Source organism: Hyperolius riggenbachi, chromosome 4 (assembly GCF_040937935.1).
Source record: "Hyperolius riggenbachi isolate aHypRig1 chromosome 4, aHypRig1.pri, whole genome shotgun sequence".
Classification (NCBI taxonomy): Eukaryota; Metazoa; Chordata; class Amphibia; order Anura; family Hyperoliidae; genus Hyperolius; species Hyperolius riggenbachi.
The window spans coordinates 4,887,463-4,915,190 of NC_090649.1; the positions used below are offsets into that span (position 1 = coordinate 4,887,463).

Here is a 27,728-nt window from a genome sequence, read left to right on the forward strand (position 1 = left end):
GTTGCCGGTCCCTGTTTATGGAACCTCTTATCTTTATTACATTTATGACTACATGGCGGTACAAAGCATGCTATCCGCACGCTTTTTGTCCTCATGCAAGGCCTGGGTTGTTGTGTCTCACAAAGCGTGGCCTTCTCCTCCTGCGCCTCCTCCTGTTCCATCACGTGTGCTGCTGCTGCTGCTGCTGGGTTACCGTTGCCGGTCCCTGTTTATGGAACCTCTTATCTTTATTACATTTATGACTACATGGCGGTACAAAGCATGCTATCCGCACGCTTTTTGTCCTCATGCAAGGCCTGGGTTGTTGTGTCTCACAAAGCGTGGCCTTCTCCTCCTGCGCCTCCTCCTGTTCCATCACGTGTGCTGCTGCTGGGTTAGCGTTGCCGCGTGGTCCCTGTTTATTGAACCACTTATCTTTATTACATTTATGACTGCATGGTGGTACAAAGCATGCTATCCGCACGCTTCTTGTCCTCATGCAAGGCCTGGGTTGTTGTGTCTCAAAGCGTGGCCTTCTCCTCCTGCGCCACCCTCCTCCTGTTCCATCACGTGTGCTGCTGCTGGGTTAGCATTACCGGTCCCTTTTCCTGGAACCTCTTATATGTATTACATTTATGACTGCATGCCGACAAAAAGCATGTTATCTGTGCAAAGAAAACAGACATTTCCCACATTTAAAAGACAGTTTTCCCTTTGAAACTTTAAAATCGATTTTCTCAAAAACTATAAGCTCTTTTTGCTAAATTTTTTTTCCTCTTGTACCCACTCCCAAGGTGCACATACCCTGTAAATTTGGGGTATGTAGCATGTAAGGAGGCTTTACAAACCACAAAAGTTCGGGTCCCCATTGACTTCCATTATGTTCGGAGTTCGGGTCGAACACCCGAACATCGCGGCCATGTTCGGCCTGTTCGGCCCGAACCCGAACATCTAGATGTTCGCCCAACACTACCAGTGAGCAGTGAGCACAGTACAGCCTAAGTGAAGGGTATCACTGGGTAATGAGATGAATAATACCAGTGAGCAGTGAGCACAGTAGTACAATGTAACTGAAGGATATCACTGGTTAATGAGATGAATAATACCAGTGAGCAGTGAGCACAGTACAATGTAACTGAAGGGTATCACTGGGTAATGAGATGATTAATACCAGTGAGCAGTACAACCTAAGTGAAGGGTATCACTGGGTAATGAGATGATTAATACCAGTGAGCAGTGAGCACAGTACAACCTAAGTAAAGGGTATCACTGGCTAATGAGATGAATAATACCAGTGAGCAGTGAGCACAGTACAATGTAACTGAAGGGTATCACTGGGTAATGAGATAATAATACCAGTGAGCAGTGAGCACAGTACAATGTAACTGAAGGGTATCACTGGGTAACGAGATGATTAATACCAGTGAGCAGTGAGCACTACAACCTAAGTGAAGGGTATCACTGGGTAATGAGATTAATAATACCAGTGAGCAGTGAGCACAGTACAATGTAACTGAAGGGTATCACTGGGTAATGAGATGATTAATACCAGTGAGCAGTGAGCACAGTACAAGGTAACTGAAGGGTTCACTGGGGAATGAGATGATTAATACCAGTGAGCAGTAAGCACAGTAGTACAACGTAAGTGAAGGGTATCACTGGGTAATGAGATGAATAATACCAGTGAGCAGTGAGCACAGTACAACCTAAGTGAAGGGTTCACTGGGTAATGAGATGAATAATACCAGTGAGCAGTGAGCACAGTACAACCTAAGTGAAGGGTATCACTGGGTAATGAGATGAATAATACCAGTGAGCAGTGAGCACAGTAGTACAATGTAACTGAAGGATATCACTGGGTAATGAGATGAATAATACCAGTGAGCAGTGAGCACAGTACAACGTAAGTGAAGGGTATCACTGAGTAATGAGATGAATAATACCAGTGAGCAGTGAGCACAGTACAACGTAACTGAAGGGTATCACTGGGTAATGAGATGAATAATACCAGTGAGCAGTGAGCACAGTACAATGTAACTGAAGGGTATCACTGGGTAATGAGATAATAATACCAGTGAGCAGTGAGCACAGTACAATGTAACTGAAGGGTATCACTGGGTAACGAGATGATTAATACCAGTGAGCAGTGAGCACAGTACAACGTAAGTGAAGGATATCACTGGGTAATGAGATGATTAATACCAGTGAGCAGTGAGCACAGTAGTACAACCTAAGTGAAGGGTATCACTGGGTAATGAGATGAATAATACCAGTGAGCAGTGAACACAGTAGTACAACCTAAGTGAAGGGTATCACTGGGTAATGAGATTATTAATACCAGTGAGCAGTGAGCACAGTACAGCCTAAGTGAAGGGTATCACTGGGTAATGAGATGAATAATACCAGTGAGCAGTGAGCACAGTAGTACAATGTAACTGAAGGATATCACTGGTTAATGAGATGAATAATACCAGTGAGCAGTGAGCACAGTACAATATAACTGAAGGGTATCACTGGGTAATGAGATGATTAATACCAGTGAGCAGTGAGCAGTACAACCTAAGTGAAGGGTATCACTGGGTAATGAGATGATTAATACCAGTGAGCAGTGAGCACAGTACAACCTAAGTAAAGGGTATCACTGGCTAATGAGATGAATAATACCAGTGAGCAGTGAGCACAGTACAATGTAACTGAAGGGTATCACTGGGTAATGAGATAATAATACCAGTGAGCAGTGAGCACAGTACAATGTAACTGAAGGGTATCACTGGGTAACGAGATGATTAATACCAGTGAGCAGTGAGCACTACAACCTAAGTGAAGGGTATCACTGGGTAATGAGATTAATAATACCAGTGAGCAGTGAGCACAGTACAATGTAACTGAAGGGTATCACTGGGTAATGAGATGATTAATAACAGTGAGCAGTGAGCAGTACAACCTAAGTGAAGGGTATCACTGGGTAATGAGATGATTAATACCAGTGAGCAGTGAGCACAGTACAAGGTAACTGAAGGGTTCACTGGGGAATGAGATGATTAATACCAGTGAGCAGTAAGCACAGTACAACGTAAGTGAAGGGTATCACTGAGTAATGAGATGAATAATACCAGTGAGCAGTGAGCACAGTACAACGTAACTGAAGGGTATCACTGGGTAATGAGATGAATAATACCAGTGAGCAGTGAGCACAGTACAATGTAACTGAAGGGTATCACTGGGTAATGAGATAATAATACCAGTGAGCAGTGAGCACAGTACAATGTAACTGAAGGGTATCACTGGGTAACGAGATGATTAATACCAGTGAGCAGTGAGCACTACAACCTAAGTGAAGGGTATCACTGGGTAATGAGATGAATAATACCAGTGAGCAGTGAGCACAGTACAACGTAAGTGAAGGGTATCACTGAGTAATGAGATGAATAATACCAGTGAGCAGTAAGCACAGTACAACGTAAGTGAAGGGTATCGCTGAGTAATGAGATGAATAATACCAGTGAGCAGTGAGCACAGTACAACGTAACTGAAGGGTATCACTGGGTAATGAGATGAATACTACCAGTGAGCAGTGAGCACAGTACAATGTAACTGAAGGGTATCACTGGGTAATGAGATAATAATACCAGTGAGCAGTGAGCACAGTACAACGTAACTGAGGGGTATCACTGGGTAACGAGATTATTAATACCAGTGAGCAGTGAGCACTACAACCTAAGTGAAGGGTATCACTGGGTAATGAGATGAATAATACCAGTGAGCAGTGAGCACAGTACAATGTAACTGAATAGTATCACTGGGTAATGAGATGATTAATACCAGTAAGCAGTGAGCACTACAACCTAAGTGAAGGGTATCACTGGGTAATGAGATGAATAATACCAGTGAGCAGTGAGCACAGTACAATGTAACTGAAGGGTATCACTGGGTAATGAGATGATTAAAACCAGTGAGCAGTAAGCACAGTACAACGTAACTGAAGGGTATCACTGGGTAATGAGATGAATAATACCAGTGAGCAGTGAGCACAGTACAACGTAACTGAAGGGTATCACTGGGTAATGAGATGAATAATACCAGTGAGCAGTGAGCACAGTACAACCTAACTGAAGGGTATCACTGGGTAATGAGATGATTAATACCAGTGAGCAGTGAGCACAGTAGAACCTAAGTGAAGGGTATCACTGGGTAATGAGATAATTAATACCAGTGAGCAGTGAGCACAGTGAGCAGTGAGCACAGTACAAACTAACTGAAGGGTATCACTGGGTAATGAGATGAATAATACCAGTGAGCAGTGAGCACAGTAGTATAACGTAACTGAAGGGTATCACTGGGTAATGAGATGATTAATACCAGTGAGCAGTACAACCTAAGTGAAGGGTATCACTGGGTAATGAGATGAATAATACCAGTGAGCAGTGAGCAGTACAACCTAACTGAAGGGTATCACTGGGTAATGAGATGAATAATACCAGTGAGCAGTGAGCACAGTACAATGTAACTGAAGGATATCACTGGGTAATGAGATGATTAATACCAGTGAGCAGTGAGCACAGTACAACCTAACTGAAGGGTATCACTGGGTAATGTGATGAATAATACCAGTGAGCAGTGAGCACAGTACAACGTAACTGAAGGGTATCACTGGGTAATGAGATGAATAATACCAGTGAGCAGTGAGCACAGTACAACGTAACTGAATGGTATCACTGGGTAATGAGATGAATAATACCAGTGAGCAGTGAACACAGTAGTACAACCTAAGTGAAGGGTATCACTGGGTAATGAGATGAATAATACCAGTGAGCAGTGAGCACAGTACAACCCAACTGAAGGGTATCACTGGGTAATGAGATGAATAATACCAGTGAGCAGTGAGCACAGTACAACCTAACTGAAGGGTATCACTGCCAAATGAGATGAATAATACCAGTGAGCAGTGAGCACAGTACAACGTAACTGAAGGGTATCACTGGGTAATGAGATGAATAATACCAGTGAGCAGTGAGCAGTACAACGTAACTGAAGGGTATCACTGGGTAATGAGATGAATAATACCAGTGAGCAGTGAGCAGTACAACGTAACTGAAGGGTATCACTGGGTAATGAGATGAATAATACCAGTGAGCAGTGAACACAGTACAACCTAAGTGAAGTGTATCACTGGGTAATGAGATGAACAATACCAGTGAGCAGTGAGCAGAGTACAACCTAAGTGAAGGGTATCACTGGGTAATGAGATTATTAATACCAGTGAGCAGTGAGCACAGTACAACATAACTGAAGGGTATCACTGGGTAATGAGATGATTAATACCAGTGAGCAGTGAGCAGTACAACCTAAGTGAAGGGTATCACTGGGTAATGAGATGAATAATACCAGTGAGCAGTGAGCACAGTACAACGTAAGTGAAGGGTATCACTGGGTAATGAGATGATTAATACCAGTGAGCAGTGAGCACAGTACAACGTAAGTGAAGGGTATCACTGGGTAATGAGATGAATAATACCAGTGAGAAGTGAGCAGAGTACAAGGTAACTGAAGGGTATCACTGGGTAATGAGATAAATAATACCAGTGAGCAGTGAGCACAGTACAATGTAACTGAAGGGTATCACTGGGTAATGAGATGAATAATACCAGTGAGCAGTGAGCACAGTACAACCTAAGTGAAGGGTATCACTAGGTAATGAGATGAATAATACCAGTGAGAAGTGAGCACAGTACAATGTAAGTGAAGGGTATCACTGGGTAATGAGATGAATATTACCAGTGAGCAGTGAGCACAGTACAACGTAAGTGAAGGGTATCACTGGGTAATGAGATGATTAATACCAGTGAGCAGTGAGCACAGTACAACCTAAGTGAAGGGTATCACTGGGTAATTAGATGAATAATACCAGTGAGCAGTGAGCACAGTACAATGTAACTGAAGGATATCACTGGGTAATGAGATGATTAATACCAGTGAGCAGTGAGCACAGTAGTACAACCTAAGTGAAGGGTATCACTGGGTAATGAGATGAATAATACCAGTGAGCAGTGAGCACAGTACAATGTAACTGAAGGATATCACTGGGTAATGAGATGATTAATACCAGTAAGCAGTGAGCACAGTAGTACAACCTAAGTGAAGGGTATCACTGGGTAATGAGATGAATAATACCAGTGAGCAGCGAACACAGTAGTACAACCTAAGTGAAGGGTATCACTGGGTAATGAGATGATTAATACCAGTGAGCAGTGAGCACAGTACAACCTAAGTGAAGGGTATCACTGGGTAATGAGATGAATAATATCAGTGAGCAGTGAGCACAGTAGTACAATGTAACTGAAGGATATCACTGGGTAATGAGATGAATAATACCAGTGAGCAGTGAGCACAGTACAATGTAACTGAAGGGTATCACTGGGTAATGAGATGATTAATAACAGTGAGCAGTGAGCAGTACAACCTAAGTGAAGGGTATCACTGGGTAATGAGATGATTAATACCAGTGAGCAGTGAGCACAGTACAAGGTAACTGAAGGGTTCACTGGGGAATGAGATGATTAATACCAGTGAGCAGTAAGCACAGTACAACGTAAGTGAAGGGTATCACTGAGTAATGAGATGAATAATACCAGTGAGCAGTGAGCACAGTACAACGTAACTGAAGGGTATCACTGGGTAATGAGATGAATAATACCAGTGAGCAGTGAGCACAGTACAATGTAACTGAAGGGTATCACTGGGTAATGAGATAATAATACCAGTGAGCAGTGAGCACAGTACAATGTAACTGAAGGGTATCACTGGGTAACGAGATGATTAATACCAGTGAGCAGTGAGCACTACAACCTAAGTGAAGGGTATCACTGGGTAATGAGATGAATAATACCAGTGAGCAGTGAGCACAGTACAACGTAAGTGAAGGGTATCACTGAGTAATGAGATGAATAATACCAGTGAGCAGTAAGCACAGTACAACGTAAGTGAAGGGTATCGCTGAGTAATGAGATGAATAATACCAGTGAGCAGTGAGCACAGTACAACGTAACTGAAGGGTATCACTGGGTAATGAGATGAATACTACCAGTGAGCAGTGAGCACAGTACAATGTAACTGAAGGGTATCACTGGGTAATGAGATAATAATACCAGTGAGCAGTGAGCACAGTACAACGTAACTGAGGGGTATCACTGGGTAACGAGATTATTAATACCAGTGAGCAGTGAGCACTACAACCTAAGTGAAGGGTATCACTGGGTAATGAGATGAATAATACCAGTGAGCACAGTACAATGTAACTGAATAGTATCACTGGGTAATGAGATGATTAATACCAGTAAGCAGTGAGCACTACAACCTAAGTGAAGGGTATCACTGGGTAATGAGATGAATAATACCAGTGAGCAGTGAGCACAGTACAATGTAACTGAAGGGTATCACTGGGTAATGAGATGATTAAAACCAGTGAGCAGTAAGCACAGTACAACGTAACTGAAGGGTATCACTGGGTAATGAGATGAATAATACCAGTGAGCAGTGAGCACAGTACAACGTAACTGAAGGGTATCACTGGGTAATGAGATGAATAATACCAGTGAGCAGTGAGCACAGTACAACCTAACTGAAGGGTATCACTGGGTAATGAGATGATTAATACCAGTGAGCAGTGAGCACAGTAGAACCTAAGTGAAGGGTATCACTGGGTAATGAGATAATTAATACCAGTGAGCAGTGAGCACAGTGAGCAGTGAGCACAGTACAAACTAACTGAAGGGTATCACTGGGTAATGAGATGAATAATACCAGTGAGCAGTGAGCACAGTAGTATAACGTAACTGAAGGGTATCACTGGGTAATGAGATGATTAATACCAGTGAGCAGTACAACCTAAGTGAAGGGTATCACTGGGTAATGAGATGAATAATACCAGTGAGCAGTGAGCAGTACAACCTAACTGAAGGGTATCACTGGGTAATGAGATGAATAATACCAGTGAGCAGTGAGCACAGTACAATGTAACTGAAGGATATCACTGGGTAATGAGATGATTAATACCAGTGAGCAGTGAGCACAGTACAACCTAACTGAAGGGTATCACTGGGTAATGTGATGAATAATACCAGTGAGCAGTGAGCACAGTACAACGTAACTGAAGGGTATCACTGGGTAATGAGATGAATAATACCAGTGAGCAGTGAGCACAGTACAACGTAACTGAATGGTATCACTGGGTAATGAGATGAATAATACCAGTGAGCAGTGAACACAGTAGTACAACCTAAGTGAAGGGTATCACTGGGTAATGAGATGAATAATACCAGTGAGCAGTGAGCACAGTACAACCCAACTGAAGGGTATCACTGGGTAATGAGATGAATAATACCAGTGAGCAGTGAGCACAGTACAACCTAACTGAAGGGTATCACTGCCAAATGAGATGAATAATACCAGTGAGCAGTGAGCACAGTACAACGTAACTGAAGGGTATCACTGGGTAATGAGATGAATAATACCAGTGAGCAGTGAGCAGTACAACGTAACTGAAGGGTATCACTGGGTAATGAGATGAATAATACCAGTGAGCAGTGAGCAGTACAACGTAACTGAAGGGTATCACTGGGTAATGAGATGAATAATACCAGTGAGCAGTGAACACAGTACAACCTAAGTGAAGTGTATCACTGGGTAATGAGATGAACAATACCAGTGAGCAGTGAGCAGAGTACAACCTAAGTGAAGGGTATCACTGGGTAATGAGATTATTAATACCAGTGAGCAGTGAGCACAGTACAACATAACTGAAGGGTATCACTGGGTAATGAGATGATTAATACCAGTGAGCAGTGAGCAGTACAACCTAAGTGAAGGGTATCACTGGGTAATGAGATGAATAATACCAGTGAGCAGTGAGCACAGTACAACGTAAGTGAAGGGTATCACTGGGTAATGAGATGATTAATACCAGTGAGCAGTGAGCACAGTACAACGTAAGTGAAGGGTATCACTGGGTAATGAGATGAATAATACCAGTGAGAAGTGAGCAGAGTACAAGGTAACTGAAGGGTATCACTGGGTAATGAGATAAATAATACCAGTGAGCAGTGAGCACAGTACAATGTAACTGAAGGGTATCACTGGGTAATGAGATGAATAATACCAGTGAGCAGTGAGCACAGTACAACCTAAGTGAAGGGTATCACTAGGTAATGAGATGAATAATACCAGTGAGAAGTGAGCACAGTACAATGTAAGTGAAGGGTATCACTGGGTAATGAGATGAATATTACCAGTGAGCAGTGAGCACAGTACAACGTAAGTGAAGGGTATCACTGGGTAATGAGATGATTAATACCAGTGAGCAGTGAGCACAGTACAACCTAAGTGAAGGGTATCACTGGGTAATTAGATGAATAATACCAGTGAGCAGTGAGCACAGTACAATGTAACTGAAGGATATCACTGGGTAATGAGATGATTAATACCAGTGAGCAGTGAGCACAGTAGTACAACCTAAGTGAAGGGTATCACTGGGTAATGAGATGAATAATACCAGTGAGCAGTGAGCACAGTACAATGTAACTGAAGGATATCACTGGGTAATGAGATGATTAATACCAGTAAGCAGTGAGCACAGTAGTACAACCTAAGTGAAGGGTATCACTGGGTAATGAGATGAATAATACCAGTGAGCAGCGAACACAGTAGTACAACCTAAGTGAAGGGTATCACTGGGTAATGAGATGATTAATACCAGTGAGCAGTGAGCACAGTACAACCTAAGTGAAGGGTATCACTGGGTAATGAGATGAATAATATCAGTGAGCAGTGAGCACAGTAGTACAATGTAACTGAAGGATATCACTGGGTAATGAGATGAATAATACCAGTGAGCAGTGAGCACAGTACAATGTAACTGAAGGGTATCACTGGGTAATGAGATGATTAATACCAGTGAGCAGTGAGCAGTACAACCTAAGTGAAGGGTATCACTGGGTAATGAGATGATTAATACCAGTGAGCAGTGAGCACAGTACAACCTAAGTGAAGGGTATCACTGGCTAATGAGATGAATAATACCAGTGAGCAGTGAGCACAGTATAATGTAACTGAAGGGTATCACTGGGTAATGAGATAATAATACCAGTGAGCAGTGAGCACAGTACAATGTAACTGAAGGGTATCACTGGGTAATGAGATAATAATACCAGTGAGCAGTGAGCACAGTACAACCTAAGTGAAGGGTATCACTGGGTAATGAGATGAATAATACCAGTGAGCAGTGAGCACAGTACAATGTAACTGAAGGGTATCACTGGGTAATGAGATGAATAATACCAGTGAGCAGTGAGCAGTACAACGTAACTGAAGGGTATCACTGGGTAATGAGATGAATAATACCAGTGAGCAGTGAACACAGTACAACCTAAGTGAAGTGTATCACTGGGTAATGAGATGAACAATACCAGTGAGCAGTGAGCAGAGTACAACCTAAGTGAAGGGTATCACTGGGTAATGAGATTATTAATACCAGTGAGCAGTGAGCACAGTACAACGTAACTGAAGGGTATCACTGGGTAATGAGATGATTAATACCAGTGAGCAGTGAGCAGTACAACCTAAGTGAAGGGTATCACTGGGTAATGAGATGAATAATACCAGTGAGCAGTGAGCACAGTACAACGTAAGTGAAGGGTATCACTGGGTAATGAGATGATTAATACCAGTGAGCAGTGAGCACAGTACAACGTAAGTGAAGGGTATCACTGGGTAATGAGATGAATAATACCAGTGAGAAGTGAGCAGAGTACAAGGTAACTGAAGGGTATCACTGGGTAATGAGATAAATAATACCAGTGAGCAGTGAGCACAGTACAATGTAACTGAAGGGTATCACTGGGTAATGAGATGAATAATACCAGTGAGCAGTGAGCACAGTACAACCTAAGTGAAGGGTATCACTAGGTAATGAGATGAATAATACCAGTGAGAAGTGAGCACAGTACAATGTAAGTGAAGGGTATCACTGGGTAATGAGATGAATATTACCAGTGAGCAGTGAGCACAGTACAACGTAAGTGAAGGGTATCACTGGGTAATGAGATGATTAATACCAGTGAGCAGTGAGCACAGTACAACCTAAGTGAAGGGTATCACTGGGTAATTAGATGAATAATACCAGTGAGCAGTGAGCACAGTACAATGTAACTGAAGGATATCACTGGGTAATGAGATGATTAATACCAGTGAGCAGTGAGCACAGTAGTACAACCTAAGTGAAGGGTATCACTGGGTAATGAGATGAATAATACCAGTGAGCAGTGAGCACAGTACAATGTAACTGAAGGATATCACTGGGTAATGAGATGATTAATACCAGTAAGCAGTGAGCACAGTAGTACAACCTAAGTGAAGGGTATCACTGGGTAATGAGATGAATAATACCAGTGAGCAGCGAACACAGTAGTACAACCTAAGTGAAGGGTATCACTGGGTAATGAGATGATTAATACCAGTGAGCAGTGAGCACAGTACAACCTAAGTGAAGGGTATCACTGGGTAATGAGATGAATAATATCAGTGAGCAGTGAGCACAGTAGTACAATGTAACTGAAGGATATCACTGGGTAATGAGATGAATAATACCAGTGAGCAGTGAGCACAGTACAATGTAACTGAAGGGTATCACTGGGTAATGAGATGATTAATACCAGTGAGCAGTGAGCAGTACAACCTAAGTGAAGGGTATCACTGGGTAATGAGATGATTAATACCAGTGAGCAGTGAGCACAGTACAACCTAAGTGAAGGGTATCACTGGCTAATGAGATGAATAATACCAGTGAGCAGTGAGCACAGTATAATGTAACTGAAGGGTATCACTGGGTAATGAGATAATAATACCAGTGAGCAGTGAGCACAGTACAACCTAAGTGAAGGGTATCACTGGGTAATGAGATGAATAATACCAGTGAGCAGTGAGCACAGTACAATGTAACTGAAGGGTATCACTGGGTAATGAGATGAATAATACCAGTGAGCAGTGAGCACAGTAGTACAATGTAACTGAAGGGTATCACTGGGTAATGAGATGAATAATACCAGTGAGCAGTGAGCACAGTACAACCTAACTGAAGGGTATCACTGGGTAATGAGATGAATAATACCAGTGAGCAGTGAGCACAGTACAACATAACTGAAGGGTATCACTGGGTAATGAGATGATTAATACCAGTGAGCAGTGAGCACAGTAGAACCTAAGTGAAGGGTATCACTGGGTAATGAGATAATTAATACCAGTGAGCAGTGAGCACAGTACAAACTAACTGAAGGGTATCACTGGGTAATGAGATGAATAATACCAGTGAGCAGTGAGCACACTAGTATAACGTAACTGAAGGGTATCACTGGGTAATGAGATGATTAATACCAGTAAGCAGTACAACCTAAGTGAAGGGTATCACTGGGTAATGAGATGAATAATACCAGTGAGCAGTGAGCAGTACAACCTAACTGAAGGGTATCACTGGGTAATGAGATGAATAATACCAGTGAGCAGTGAGCACAGTACAATGTAACTGAAGGATATCACTGGGTAATGAGATGATTAATACCAGTGAGCAGTGAGCACAGTACAACCTAGCTGAAGGGTATCACTGGGTAATGTGATGAATAATACCAGTGAGCAGTGAGCACAGTACAACGTAACTGAAGGGTATCACTGGGTAATGAGATGAATAATACCAGTGAGCAGTGAGCACAGTACAACGTAACTGAATGGTATCACTGGGTAATGAGATGAATAATACCAGTGAGCAGTGAACACAGTAGTACAGCCTAAGTGAAGGGTATCACTGGGTAATGAGATGAATAATACCAGTGAGCAGTGAGCACAGTACAACCCAACTGAAGGGTATCACTGGGTAATGAGATGAATAATACCAGTGAGCAGTGAGCACAGTACAACCTAACTGAAGGGTATCACTTCCAAATGAGATGAATAATACCAGTGAGCAGTGAGCACAGTACAACGTAACTGAAGGGTATCACTGGGTAATGAGATGAATAATACCAGTGAGCAGTGAGCAGTACAACGTAACTGAAGGGTATCACTGGGTAATGAGATGAATAATACCAGTGAGCAGTGAGCAGTACAACGTAACTGAAGGGTATCACTGGGTAATGAGATGAATAATACCAGTGAGCAGTAAACACAGTACAACCTAAGTGAAGGGTATCACTGGGTAATGAGATGAACAATACCAGTGAGCAGTGAGCAGAGTACAACCTAAGTGAAGGGTATCACTGGGTAATGAGATTATTAATACCAGTGAGCAGTGAGCACAGTACAACGTAACTGAAGGGTATCACTGGGTAATGAGATGATTAATACCAGTGAGCAGTGAGCAGTACAACCTAAGTGAAGGGTATCACTGGGTAATGAGATGAATAATACCAGTGAGCAGTGAGCACAGTACAACGTAAGTGAAGGGTATCACTGGGTAATGAGATGATTAATACCAGTGAGCAGTGAGCACAGTACAACGTAAGTGAAGGGTATCACTGGGAAATGAGATGAATAATACCAGTGAGCAGAGTACAACCTAAGTGAAGGGTATCACTGGGTAATGAGATGAATAATACCAGTGAGAAGTGAGCAGAGTACAAGGTAACTGAAGGGTATCACTGGGTAATGAGATAAATAATACCAGTGAGCAGTGAGCACAGTACAATGTAACTGAAGGGTATCACTGGGTAATGAGATGAATAATACCAGTGAGCAGTGAGCACAGTACAACCTAAGTGAAGGGTATCACTAGGTAATGAGATGAATAATACCAGTGAGAAGTGAGCAGAGTACAAGGTAACTGAAGGGTATCACTGGGTAATAAGATGAATAATACCAGTGAGCAGTGAGCACAGTACAATGTAAGTGAAGGGTATCACTGGGTAATGAGATGAATAATACCAGTGAGCAGTGAGCACAGTACAACGTAAGTGAAGGGTATCACTGGGTAATGAGATGATTAATACCAGTGAGCAGTGAGCACAGTACAACCTAAGTGAAGGGTATCACTGGGTAATTAGATGAATAATACCAGTGAGCAGTGAGCACAGTACAATGTAACTGAAGGATATCACTGGGTAATGAGATGATTAATACCAGTGAGCAGTGAGCACAGTAGTACAACCTAAGTGAAGGGTATCACTGGGTAATGAGATGAATAATACCAGTGAGCAGTGAGCACAGTACAATGTAACTGAAGGATATCACTGGGTAATGAGATGATTAATACCAGTAAGCAGTGAGCACAGTAGTACAACCTAAGTGAAGGGTATCACTGGGTAATGAGATGAATAATACCAGTGAGCAGCGAACACAGTAGTACAACCTAAGTGAAGGGTATCACTGGGTAATGAGATGAATAATACCAGTGAGCAGTGAGCACAGTACAACCCAACTGAAGGGTATCACTGGGTAATGAGATGAATAATACCAGTGAGCAGTGAGCACAGTAGTACAACGTAACTGAAGGGTATCACTGAGTAATGAGATGATTAATACCAGTGAGCAGTGAGCACAGTACAACGTAACTGAAGGGTATCACTGGGTAATGAGATGAATAATACCAGTGAGCAGTGAGCACAGTACAACGTAACTGAAGGGTATCACTGGGTAATGAGATGAATAATACCAGTGAGCAGTGAGCAGTACAACGTAACTGAAGGGTATCACTGGGTAATGAGATGAATAATACCAGTGAGCAGTGAGCAGTACAACGTAACTGAAGGGTATCACTGGGTAATGAGATGAATAATACCAGTGAGCAGTAAACACAGTACAACGTAACTGAAGGGTATCACTGGGTAATGAGATGAATAATACCAGTGAGCAGTGAGCACAGTACAATGTAACTGAAGGATATCACTGGGTAATGAGATGATTAATACCAGTAAGCAGTGAGCACAGTAGTACAACCTAAGTGAAGGGTATCACTGGGTAATGAGATGAATAATACCAGTGAGCAGCGAACACAGTAGTACAACCTAAGTGAAGGGTATCACTGGGTAATGAGATGATTAATACCAGTGAGCAGTGAGCACAGTACAACCTAAGTGAAGGGTATCACTGGGTAATGAGATGAATAATACCAGTGAGCAGTGAGCACAGTAGTACAATGTAACTGAAGGATATCACTGGGTAATGAGATGAATAATACCAGTGAGCAGTGAGCACAGTACAATGTAACTGAAGGGTATCACTGGGTAATGAGATGATTAATACCAGTGAGCAGTGAGCAGTACAACCTAAGTGAAGGGTATCACTGGGTAATGAGATGATTAATACCAGTGAGCAGTGAGCACAGTACAACCTAAGTGAAGGGTATCACTGGCTAATGAGATGAATAATACCAGTGAGCAGTGAGCACAGTACAATGTAACTGAAGGGTATCACTGGGTAATGAGATAATAATACCAGTGAGCAGTGAGCACAGTACAATGTAACTGAAGGGTATCACTGGGTAATGAGATAATAATACCAGTGAGCAGTGAGCACAGTACAACCTAAGTGAAGGGTATCACTGGGTAATGAGATGAATAATACCAGTGACCAGTGAGCAGAGTACAAATTAACTGAAGGGTATCACTGGGTAATGAGATGAATAATACCAGTGAGCAGTGAGCAGAGTACAACCTAAGTGAAGGGTATCACTGGGTAATGAGATAATAATACCAGTGAGCAGTGAGCACAGTACAACGTAACTGAAGGGTATCACTGGGTAATGAGATGAATAATACCAGTGAGCAGTGAGCAGAGTACAACCTAAGTGAAGGGTATCACTGGGTAATGAGATAATAATACCAGTGAGCAGTGAGCACAGTACAATGTAACTGAAGGGTATCACTGGGTAATGAGATGAATAATACCAGTGAGCAGTGAGCACAGTACAAGGTAACTGAAGGGTATCACTGGGTAATGAGATGAATAATACCAGTGAGCAGTGAGCACAGTACAACCTAAGTGAAGGGTATCACTGGGTAATGAGATGAATAATACCAGTGAGCAGTGAGCACAGTACAATGTAACTGAAGGGTATCACTGGGTAATGAGATGAATAATACCAGTGAGCAGTGAGCACAGTACAATGTAACTGAAGGGTATCACTGGGTAATGAGATGAATAATACCAGTGAGCAGTGAGCACAGTACAATGTAACTGAAGGGTATCACTGGGTAATGAGATGAATAATACCAGTGAGCAGTAAGCACAGTAGTACAATGTAAATGAAGGGTATCACTGGGTAATGAGATGAATAATACCAGTGAGCAGTGAGCACAATACAACGTAAGTGAAGGGTATCACTGGGTAATGAGATGAATAATACCAGTGAGCAGTGAGCACAGTACAACGTAACTGAAGGGTATCACTGGGTAATGAGATGAATAATACCAGAGAGCAGTGAGCAGAGTACAACCTAAGTGAAGGGTATCACTGGGTAATGAGATAATAATACCAGTGAGCAGTGAGCACAGTACAATGTAACTGAAGGGTATCACTGGGTAATGAGATGAATAATACCAGTGAGCAGTGAGCACAGTAGAACCTAACTGAAGGGTATCACTGGGTAATGAGATGAATAATACCAGTGAGCAGTGAGCACAGTAGAACCTAACTGAAGGGTATCACTGGGTAATGAGATGAATAATACCAGTGAGCAGTGAGCACAGTACAATGTAACTGAAGGGTATCACTGGGTAATGAGATGAATAATACCAGTTAACAGTGAGCACAGTACAAGGTAACTGAAGGGTATCACTGGGTAATGAGATGAATAATACCAGTGAGCAGTGAACACAGTACAATGTAACTGAAGGGTATCACTGGGTAATGAGATGAATAATACCAGTGAGCAGTGAGCACAGTACAATGTAACTGAAGGGTATCACTGGGTAATGAGATGATTAATACCAGTGAGCAGTGAGCACAGTACAACGTAAGTGAAGAGTATCACTGGGTAATGAGATGATTAATACCAGTGACCAGTGAGCAGAGTACAATGTAACTGAAGGGTATCACTGGGTAATGAGATAATAATACCAGTGAGCAGTGAGCACAGTACAACCTAAGTGAAGGGTATCACTGTCAAATGAGATGATTAATACCAGCGAGCATTGAGCAGTACAACATAAGTGACGGGTATCACTGGGTAATGAGATGAATAATACCAGTGAGCAGTGAGCACAGTACAAGGTAACTGAAGGGTATCACTGGGTAATGAGATACTAATACCAGTGAGCAGTGAGCACAGTACAACCTAACTGAAGGGTATCACTGCCAAATGAGATGATTAATACCAGTGAGCAGTGAGCACAGTACAATGTAACTGAAGGGTATCACTGGGTAATGAGATGAATAATACCAGTGAGCAGTGAACACAGTACACAATGTCACTCACAAAACTTAATGAATGAGCAGCACTGGCAATGGCAGTGTGACTGTCTGTAAGCAGTAGCTGAAGTGTATGACTGGCTAGCTGAATACAAGTGAGCACTCTGAACCTGCCTGCCTGCACTACAGACACTAATCACCAGTACACTCTTACTACACTGACTACAGCAATGATTCACTGGCTACCTAACTAAATACAACTGACAAGTACAATATAAGAGCACTGTTAGCAGTAAAAATGCTGGGTTTTGACACAGAAAACGCACTTGCTGAAGGAACAATGGCCTGGAGATGATCCTCTCAGTACCAGAGTCTAGCAAGGACGGAGCTTTTCCATCATTTCTGCTGATTTATATGCCGGAGGGGAGGGCAGAGCCTCCCCTCCGGTGATTAGTTGCTATGGCCTGGCTGGGGGCCTCTGATTGGCCCAGGGAAGTCACTTCTGCCTACTTCCGCTAATTACGACCTAGCGGATTTTAGTGAATGAAAATTGATCCACAGCGATGAATACCCGTGGCGGATAACTGAGAAATGGTTGTGGAATCACAGAAAGTCGTGATCAGGGCCTCCATCCGAGCATCCTTGTTCCTGAATGTATCCGGAGATGTGAACGCCATCACCAGTGATGAAACACAATGATTGGGTTGCTGTAGAATTTAATCTGTAGATCGGTATTTGAAATGTAAAATGGCTTCTGTTGCAAAGTCGAGTATAAAACTTTTCAGTACACTTTAGCGATGTGAAGGAGGATATAAATCAATCACTGAGGCAGGGGCGTAGCAATAGGGGGTGCAGCGGTAGCGACCGCATCGGGGCCCTTGGGCCAGAGGGGCCCTGAATGGCCCTCCCTCAACTACAGTATTAGCTCTATATTAGTCCTGTGCTCATAATAATCATTTATATATATATACTTTGAATAGTGGTAATCATTAACAAACTGTTCCCCATCCCCTTCTTGCACCTCTGACACTGTAGTTGCCATTGGCAGCTTTTAGTGCGCCGTTTCAATTGCTATGTATAGAGTGCATGGGGGGCCCCATTGTAAAACTTGCATCGGGACCCACAGCTCCTTAGCTACGCCACTGCACTGAGGTGTGTTTCCCCTTATGGACCAGAGCAATTTTCACCTGTCAGTGCTCCTCCCTTTCATTTGCCAATAACTTTATCACTACTTATCACACCAAAACAATCTATATCTTGTTTTTTTTCCGCCACCATTTAGGCTTTCTTTGGGTGGTACATTTTGCTAAGAATTATTTTATTCTAAATGCATTTTAATGGCAATAATAAGAAAACAAAAATCATATTTTTCTCTGTTTTCAACCATTAGGCTGGCTCCACACTACGGGCTTGTTTCACTAAAGTGTTATAACTGCTATCACAGCAGTTATCACGTGATCTACCATAAAAGGTTACGCCGCGTGATAAGCAGAGGTATGCGTGCGATCACATGCGCGTTTCACGTGAAATTCACACGTGATCGCTTTGCTTATCACATGGAGTAACCTTTGACACGCTCAAAGGTTTGCGCGCGGCAGATCACATGATAACTGCTGTGATAGCAGTTATCACGCTTTAGTGAATCAATCCCTATAATCGCTTTTGTGAGCGCTTGCATTTGAATAGCACTTGCTGAGCACTTGTTAAAAAATTGCTACCATGCACTACCCCAAAAATAAAAATCGAGGCAATCACGTACGCAAAAAGAAAAAAAAATCTACGTGACCATGACGATTTTTGCACAATTTTTACCGTGATTTTAATGAAAGTGAATGGAAGCGATTTTTTAACAAGCACTCAGCAAGCGCTAATGAAACGCAAGCGCTCACAAAAGCGCTTATAGTGTGGATCCGGCCTTATAGTTTTAAAATAAAGCGTGCTACTGTGGATAAAATATTTTATTTGTCCATTAGTCCCGGTTATTGCATCGTTTAAAATATTTCGCTAGTACAATGTATGGCACCAATATTTTATTTGGAAATAAAGGTGCTTTTTGTCAGCTTTGCGTCCATTACTAATTACAAGCTGTAATGTTTAGAGGGGTCGCTGCCAGCACACAGTACACAGAAGTATAGAACAAAGGTCGTTTATTTGGCAGCAGAACATAAACAGCTTTACTTCAGCAGAAATGAAGAAAACAAACAGTAGCTTACATCACCTTTGGTAATGAAAAGTCGGTTTGTTCAAAGTAAGGATAATCTCCCATAGGCCAAAGCCACACTCACAGCAGTCCACCGTGTGGTTTGGCTTCCAGTAAGTCCAGTATTCCTCCTTCACAGGATATCCAGTAGCCAGCATGCTACCACATCAACACTCCCCTCACAGACTGCCTGTGAGGCTGATCATATACATCATTAGCATAACATTTGCATATTATTCGTGAGGCTCTCAGCCCTACTGACAAACCAGGTGTGTGCCTAGGTGGGATGGGAAGGCCCGCCCTTCCTTCCCTCCCATCCCAGGAGTCCGGCCCTGACAAGAGGAAAAAAAAACAAAACAGACAAGCAGCAATTGCTCGCTGCTTCAAATTCCGGACTCCCTTCCTAGGACCACACAGGGTTTTAAAGGGATCACAACCCAAATATCGGGGAAACATACCTACCAATCCAGCACCCATCCCCGATGACCTCTACATATCCCCCCCCCTCTGCCTCAACCCCGAGGAGGTGGAGGCACTTTGACCCACCAAACAGTGGACTCTGGAAAGGGCATCTGCATTTTGGTGCACTTTGCCAGGCCTGTGCTCCACTACAAAGTTAAATTCCTGGAGAGAAAGAAACCACCGGGACACTCTGGCATTCATACCTCTGTTGCGTTTCATCCAGGTCAGAGGTGCATGGTCCGAAATGAGCCTGAATTTCCTGCCTAACAAATAATAACGCAGGGAATCCAGAGCCCGTTTTATGGCCGAACACTCCCTCTCAACCACCGCATAGTTTAACTCAGCGGCAGTCAACTTCCGACTGAGAAAAACTATGGGGCGTTCCTCTCCGTCAATTGTCTGTGACAGAACCGCCCCCAACCCCACATCTGAGGCATCTGTCTGGACTACGAACTCTCGTGGAAAATCTGGGGCTACCAGGAGAGGATGTCGACAAAACGCCGCCTTCAACTCCACAAACGCTTTCTCTGTCTCGTCTGTCCAATGTATCATTACTGACTTATGGCCTTTCATTAAGTCAGTTAAAGGGGCTGCCAGGGAAGAGAAATTTGGGATAAAGCGTCTGTAGTACCTCACTATACCCAAGAAAGCACGGACCTGTTTCTTGCTAAGGGGGCGGGGCCACTCCTGGATTGCTTCCACTTTATTTATTTGGGGTTTTACCAACCCTCTTCCGACAATGTACCCTAAGTACTTCGCCTCCTCCATACCCAGGGCACATTTCTCAGGGTTCACCGTGAAACTCCCTTTTTTCAACGAATCCATGACTTCTTGCACCTTTGGGAGATATGATTCCCAGTCTGAGCTAAAAATTACTATGTCGTCTAAATAGACTGACGCAAAGCTCTGGTGTGGACAAAGTAACTTGTCCATAACCCTTTGAAAAGTGGCAGGGGCAGTTTGCAAACCAAACGGCATCCGCTTGTGTTGAAAGTGCCCCTCGGGCGTGGAAAATGCTGTCTTTTCCCGGGCTTCCTTGGCCAAGGGTATTTGCCAATGCCCCTTGGTCAGATCTAAAGTGGTGATGTATCGGGCGGGGCCTAATCTTTCAATCAACTCGTCCACCCGGGGCATCGGGTAGCCGTCAAATTTGGAAATTTCGTTCAATTTCCGGAAGTCATTGCAGAATTGCAAAGTTCCATTGGGCTTTGGTACCAACACAATCGGACTTGACCATTCACTTTGTGATTCTTCAATGACATCCAACTCCAACATCCATTTTACCTCTTCTGATACGGCCTTCCTGCGGGCCTCCGGAATGCGATAGGGTTTGATGAACACTTTCGCTCTGGGTTCAGTAATTACATTATGTTCAATCATATTTGTGAGACCAGGCAGATCAGAAAAAATCCCCTTGTTTCTTTGGAGAAACTCCTGTACTTGTTGGACCTGTGACTTGGAAAGAGTGGGCGCTATTTTCACACTCTCCACACTGACCTTGGGAACCACACTCACACCCACCATAACCGGATATCTCTCCCTTTCCAGGGTTTCAACAGATTCACATGATATAGTTGATAGGGTTTCCGTTTCCCAGGCTGATGAACCTTGTAGTTCACTTCCCATAGTTTCTCGACAACCTCAAATGGCCCTTGCCACCTGGCCAAAAATGTACTCTCTACTGTAGGTATTAACAATGCCACTCTGTCACCTATCTGAAACTGTCTGACCCTTGCTGAGCGGTTGTACACCCGACTCTGTGCTTCTTGGGCGGCCAGTAGGTGTTCCTTGACCAGGGGCATCACCTTGGCAATGCGTTTCTGTAACTGGGAAACATGTTCCACCACGCTTTATGGGGACTGGACTCACATTCCCAGGTTTCTTTGACCAAGTCAAGCAATCCCCTAAGCCTGCGCCCAGACACCAATTTGAATGGGGAAAACCCTGTGGAGGCCTGAGGTACCTCCCGAACCACGAACATTACAACAGGTAATAAACAGTCCTAATCTTTTCCATCCTTTTGTACCACTTTTTTCAGCATAATTTTCAGTGTCTTGTTGAACCGCTCAACCAACCCATCTGTCTGGGGATGATATACAGAGGTTCTCATCTGCTTAATTTGGAAAAGTTTGCATACATCAGCCATAACCTTTGACATAAACGGAGTCCCCTGATCCGTGAGCATTTCCCTGGGAAAACCCCTCCGAGTGAACATGTTAAACAATTTGCGGCCGATCGCTTTGGACGTTGGTTTTCTCAAAGGAACGGCTTCAGGATAACGAGTGGTGTAATCAAGTATTACCAGGATATTTTGATGTCCCCTGGCAGACTTTACCAGGGGCCCCACTATATCCATGGGAATACGCTCAAACGGCACTTCTATAATTGGTGAGAGCACCAGAGGACTTTGAGAATGGAACATTGGGGCGGATAACTGACAGGTTGGGCAGGAAGCGTAAAAATTATACTTTGGCCTTTAAACCAGGACAATAAAACCTGTCAGCTATCTGCGCCTCCGTTTTCTCGGCCCCCAGGTGACCTCCCAAGGCTTCATTGTGCGCTAAATCTAGCACCATTCTCCGGAAAGGTTGAGGTACCAACAACTTGTCTACGACTTCATCTCGTACTTTTGTAACTCGATACAAAAGATCACCATTGACTGCAAAATGGGGGAATCTCTCCTCAGCCCCAGGTTCCTGGGCCACTCCATTCACCACAGTTACCTGTTCTCTAGCGTGGGATAGCATTATATCCCACATCTGCGCAGTAATGAAAGAACCTTTTGACACATCCAGGTCGGGGAGCATAGATTGGGGGGAAGATTCCTCATCATCCTCGCCCAACATAACCTGTAATGGGGAATCATCCCCCCCCCTCCAGAAACCTGCTCAGGGTCCCGACATGGATGGTCAGTCACCTTTTCATCAGCTTGCAACAATACATTTTCTGGAACAACTTCATCTAGACATTTGATATCAGTTTCTATTGGGGAGGGAGTAGGGGCTAGATTACTTTCAGCAACCTTAAACACTTTCCCTTTTACATTCTCCCATAGTTCCCAAAACAGTGGAAAGTCTCGTCCCAATATTACTTGACACATCAAGTTTCTTACCACTCCGACGGCGTGCGTAATTGTCCCATAGTCCGTTGTGATCAACGCCGGCACCACCGGACAGGTCCTTGTGTCTCCGTGAATGCACACAACTTTAAGCGGTTTTAGTACAGTGTCAATTGTTCCAACTAAATCAGTGTGAACCATGTTTACCATACTGCCTGAGTCCAGCAAGGCTTTAGCTGTTGGATGACAGCTAGGTGGTCTGGGCTTGAGTGCATGGAGCACAGAAGTCCACGGACAGACTCCATGCACGCAAGCCTAGCATCTATTGAGGGGTAATGTGGGCAGGCTCTGGTGGTTTTAATGTAAGAACTTTCTGCGCAGAAAAAAGTTTTTTAATTAACATTTGTGCATTGGTTCCTTAAAGGAGCCTTTTTGTGACCTGATAAAAGTGTGTGCAATAAAGTTGTTATTGTTTGAACCAAGACAAAATGGAGCATGAGGCCACTTAATATGTGCTTTGCTATTGTATATTTCCTACTGGCCGCACCAGATCACTGGTTCATGAAGTGTATATAAGGTACTTGCACTACAGGGCCACAACTCCTTGGCAAACCCCCAATTTTGCAAGGCTTTAGCAGGTACCTGGTTCACACTGACAGAGCACACAAAGCTTTCCTGGTACTCAGCCAGGCACACCTCCTGGGCAAAAAAGGAAACCCTTCGTAGGACATCACATTGCATGGGTTCCTCCTGCAATGGACAATGGGCCCTGGTGTGGCCCCAGGCAGAACACTGCCAACACTGGATAGCACCTCCCTTCCGAGGTGTAGCACAAGCAGGTGGCCGGTATGGGGATACCTCCCCCTCTCTGGTGGTGCTGGTTCCAGGGTTCCGTGAAGCACCCTTTCCAGAGTAAGGGAACCTCGCAACATGAGATGAGGTGGGGCCCACCTGGACCTTTGGAGAGAGTAGCTCCTCCACTGCGGTGTATCTCTCCACCATCTCCACCAGCTGCTCCGCTGTTTTGGGGTCGGCCTGACTGACCCACCGCTGTAGTTCCACTGGCAGGGCACGCAGATAACGGTCCAGCACGAATCGCTCCACCATCTCAGGTCCAGTGAGTACCTCGGGTTGCAGCCACTTTGTCGCCAGCTGGATGAGGTCATACATCCAGGGCCGGATTTGTACTTTTTACCGCCCAAGGCCAACTATACCATCTGTATGGTTGTTATCTCTGTGTGCCCCAATGAGAATTCTTCTTACTTTCCATCATTGGTGTCACAGACAATAGCTATTTTAGTAATACGTGTATAGATTATAAGTTATGTTTTGAAATTCTAGGTTATGTTTGCCATCTCATTAATGATGGACCCATTGCGTCACCATGAGAGTTAGGCTGATGTATACCTGCAGGATAGAGCTTACAGGTCTTGCAGGGATGGCACAAGTGCAGGACAAAGAGTTCAAAGGTTAAAGCTGTTCTTGTAGATAGGGATGACTGCATAGAACAGCTTTCCTGCCCCTCACTGAGCCGCCCCTTAAAATTCTGGTGCCCTAGGCCATGGCCTATGTGGCCTTGCCAGAAATCCGGCCCTGCATACATCTGCGATCTGTCTGGACGATCAGTCAGGTATTGCCAGCTGTATACCCTCTGTGCCCAAACCGCTGTGGTCACACCTAGCCGGGCCAGGATCTCCGCCTTTAGCCGATCATAATTGAGGGCATCTGCAGAGGGAAGGTCGTAGTAGGCTTTCTGAGGTTCTCCAGTCAGGAATGGTGCAAGGAGACCAGCCCAATTGTCTTTCAACCATCCCTACCGCTCTGCAGTCCTTTCAAATGTTTTCAGAAAGGCTTCCACATCATCTGCTTTTGCAAAAAATGACTAGCTCTCACCATCGCTTGGTTGCTAGGGGCGACTCCTACTGTCTCTCTCCCCTGGGCCAGCTTCTGCACCGCCTCCAGCAGCATTTTGGCTTGCGCCAAAGCCACACTCACAGCAGTCCACCGTGGGGTTTGGCTTCCAGTAAGTCCAGTATTCCTCCTTCACAGGATATCCAGTAGCCAGCATGCTACCACATCAACACTCCCCTCACAGACTGCCTGTGAGGCTGATCATATACATCATTAGCATAACATTTGCATATTATTCATGAGGCTCTCAGCCCTACTGACAAACCAGGTGTGTGCCTAGGTGGGATGGGAAGGCCCGCCCTTCCTTCCCTCCCATCCCAGGAGTCCGGCTCTGACAAGAGAAAAAAAACAGACAAGCAGCAATTGCTCGCTGCTTCAAATTCCGGACTCCCTTCCTAGGACCACACAGGGTTTTAAAGGGACTACAACCCAAATATCGGGGAAACATACCTCCCATCCAGCACCCATCCCCGATGATCTCTACAAAGCCCATAATTTTAAAAATAACAGTAATATACCCTCTTGACATACACAATAAAAAGTTCAGTCCCCAAGGTAAGTATTTATGTTTTTTTTTTTTTAATTGTCATTTTTCTTTTTTTATTTGGGTATGGGAAAGTGTAGGCGGGAAGGTGTTCATTTCCAATGTAAGTGTGGGTCTTTTTATTAACATAAATGTACGTAGGAGTCATTATACTATTTGGCCACAAGATGTCCTCCTCCATTAATTCCTATTAGATTACTATAAGTACGTAAACAGTAAGTAATGTGTAGATGTGTTACTTCCTTAGTTACAATGACCGCAGCCATCTCATTGATGCCGGCTGGCAATCACTGACACAGTCAGGGACTTAGATCAATGAATGCAAACTGCATTATCATTCACTGATCTCTCTAACGGGTGGCGACAAGTACCCAGGGCAGCCATCGGGGGGGGGGGGGGGAAACTGACACTGCAGTGAGGGGCCCAGGGGCTTCTTGGGGCCCTGGTCTCCCCAATGCGCTGAAAGGGGCGCATGTGTTGGCTATAGGCCTGTGGCTCACTAACCAGCACACTGCATTCCAGCACTGAGAGAAGAGTGACATCAGCGCTTGAATGTGGGGAGTAGATGAGTTAGCCTGCTACAACGGTCTTTCTATACTGGAGAGCCACCTATGTCTGGCTACAGGCTACCTATACTGGGCCACCACCTATACCTGGCTACCTATACTGGGGCTGGAACCACCTATACCTAGCTACCTATACTAGGCCACCAACTATGCCTGGATACCTATACTGGGCCACAACTTATATCTGGCTACCTATACTGGGGCTGGAACCACCTATGCCTAGCTACCTATACTGGGCCACCACCGATACCTAGCTACATATACTGGGCCACCACTTATACCTGGCTACTTATACTGGGGCTGGAACCACCTATACCTAGCTAACTATACTGGGGCACCACCTGTATCTGACTACAGGCTACCTATACTGGGCCACCACCTATACCTGGCTACCTATACTGTAGCTGGAACCACCTATACCTAGATACCTATACTGGGGTACCACCTATACCAGGCTACCTATACTGGGGCACCACCTATATCTGGCTACCTATACTGGGGCACCACCCATACCAGGCTACCTATACTGGGGGCAACTATAAAAGGCTACCTATACCGGGGCACCACCTATAGTTGAATACCTATACTGGGTGCACCTGTATCTTGCTAGCCTATACTGGGGCACCAGCTATACCAGGCTACCTATACTGGGGGCATCTACACCAGGCTACCTATACTGGGGCATCTATGCCTGGCTAGGGCAGGGGGATGAGCTGAGACAGAAGGGGACAAGAGGTAACATAGGGGGATAATAGAGGCACAGGGGGAATAGAGGCGGACATAATTGATTGTTATTACTATTTAGGGCTGCACCTCTGAGAAATAGTGCACAATGATCTGTCTGTGATGACTTTGTCCTTCTCCTCAGGTCCCGAGGTCTCAGTGCTCAGAGAAGTGTTTGCCGGGAAGCAGGAAAGTGATGAGATCCGGGATCCACTCCAGCTGCTACGACTGTGTGGAGTGCTCAGCCGGGGAGATCTCCAATGTCACCGGTATAGTGCTGCTATTATTCTATATACATCACCAATATATTTGCAGGACTTTCTTAGAAATAATAAGATGAGTAGAATAGAAACCCAACATAAAGACGTAAAGTAACCTGACACAGGAGGAGAAGAGGGACCTGAACCAAAGACCTTCTCCTGCAGCCAAGATCTTACATGTACATAGCAAGGAAATGAACAGCGCTACTTAAAAACAGACAAGTGCCTACCTGCAAAAGAGTGCAAGCCCCACTTGTGGGGTCGAATACACACCGAGCATACACATGACCTGTCTACCACTGGAGGAGGATGTTAGTTTCCTGTAACAGCTTGCATGCAACCTATTAAGTACTCGTCCCTCCCATTGCGAAGAATTCAATCCTCCATGGGAGGGGCCTAACACTAACTAAATCCTAACCTATGTATATGCATAGCCTGGGTGCGCTACCAAGTAAAACTGAAAAATCGAAAATTGCGCAAAAGGTGGATCAGCGCAACACCAGACCGCCTCCGAATGGCCTCCAATCAGAGATGCGCTGAGCCCCCCCAGGAACTACAAACGCACCTTGAACCCAAACAGAAGCTCTGCATATACACCAAAATTATGTACTAATTTAATTCGTTTTTGGTCAGCTGCTCC

General features: G+C 44.1%; 1 protein-coding gene across 2 annotated transcripts in view; it reads left to right on the top strand.

The window, feature by feature from the left end:
* LOC137570295 (vomeronasal type-2 receptor 26-like) overlaps positions 1 to 27,728 on the top strand; it is a 297,760-nt gene that overhangs the window by 231,073 nt on the left and 38,959 nt on the right. For both annotated transcript variants that reach the window (XM_068278928.1, XM_068278929.1), the window contains exon 2: positions 26,974 to 27,097. In XM_068278928.1, the coding sequence (XP_068135029.1) occupies positions 26,974 to 27,097 (124 nt within the window). The remainder of the gene's footprint in view (positions 1 to 26,973; positions 27,098 to 27,728) is intronic.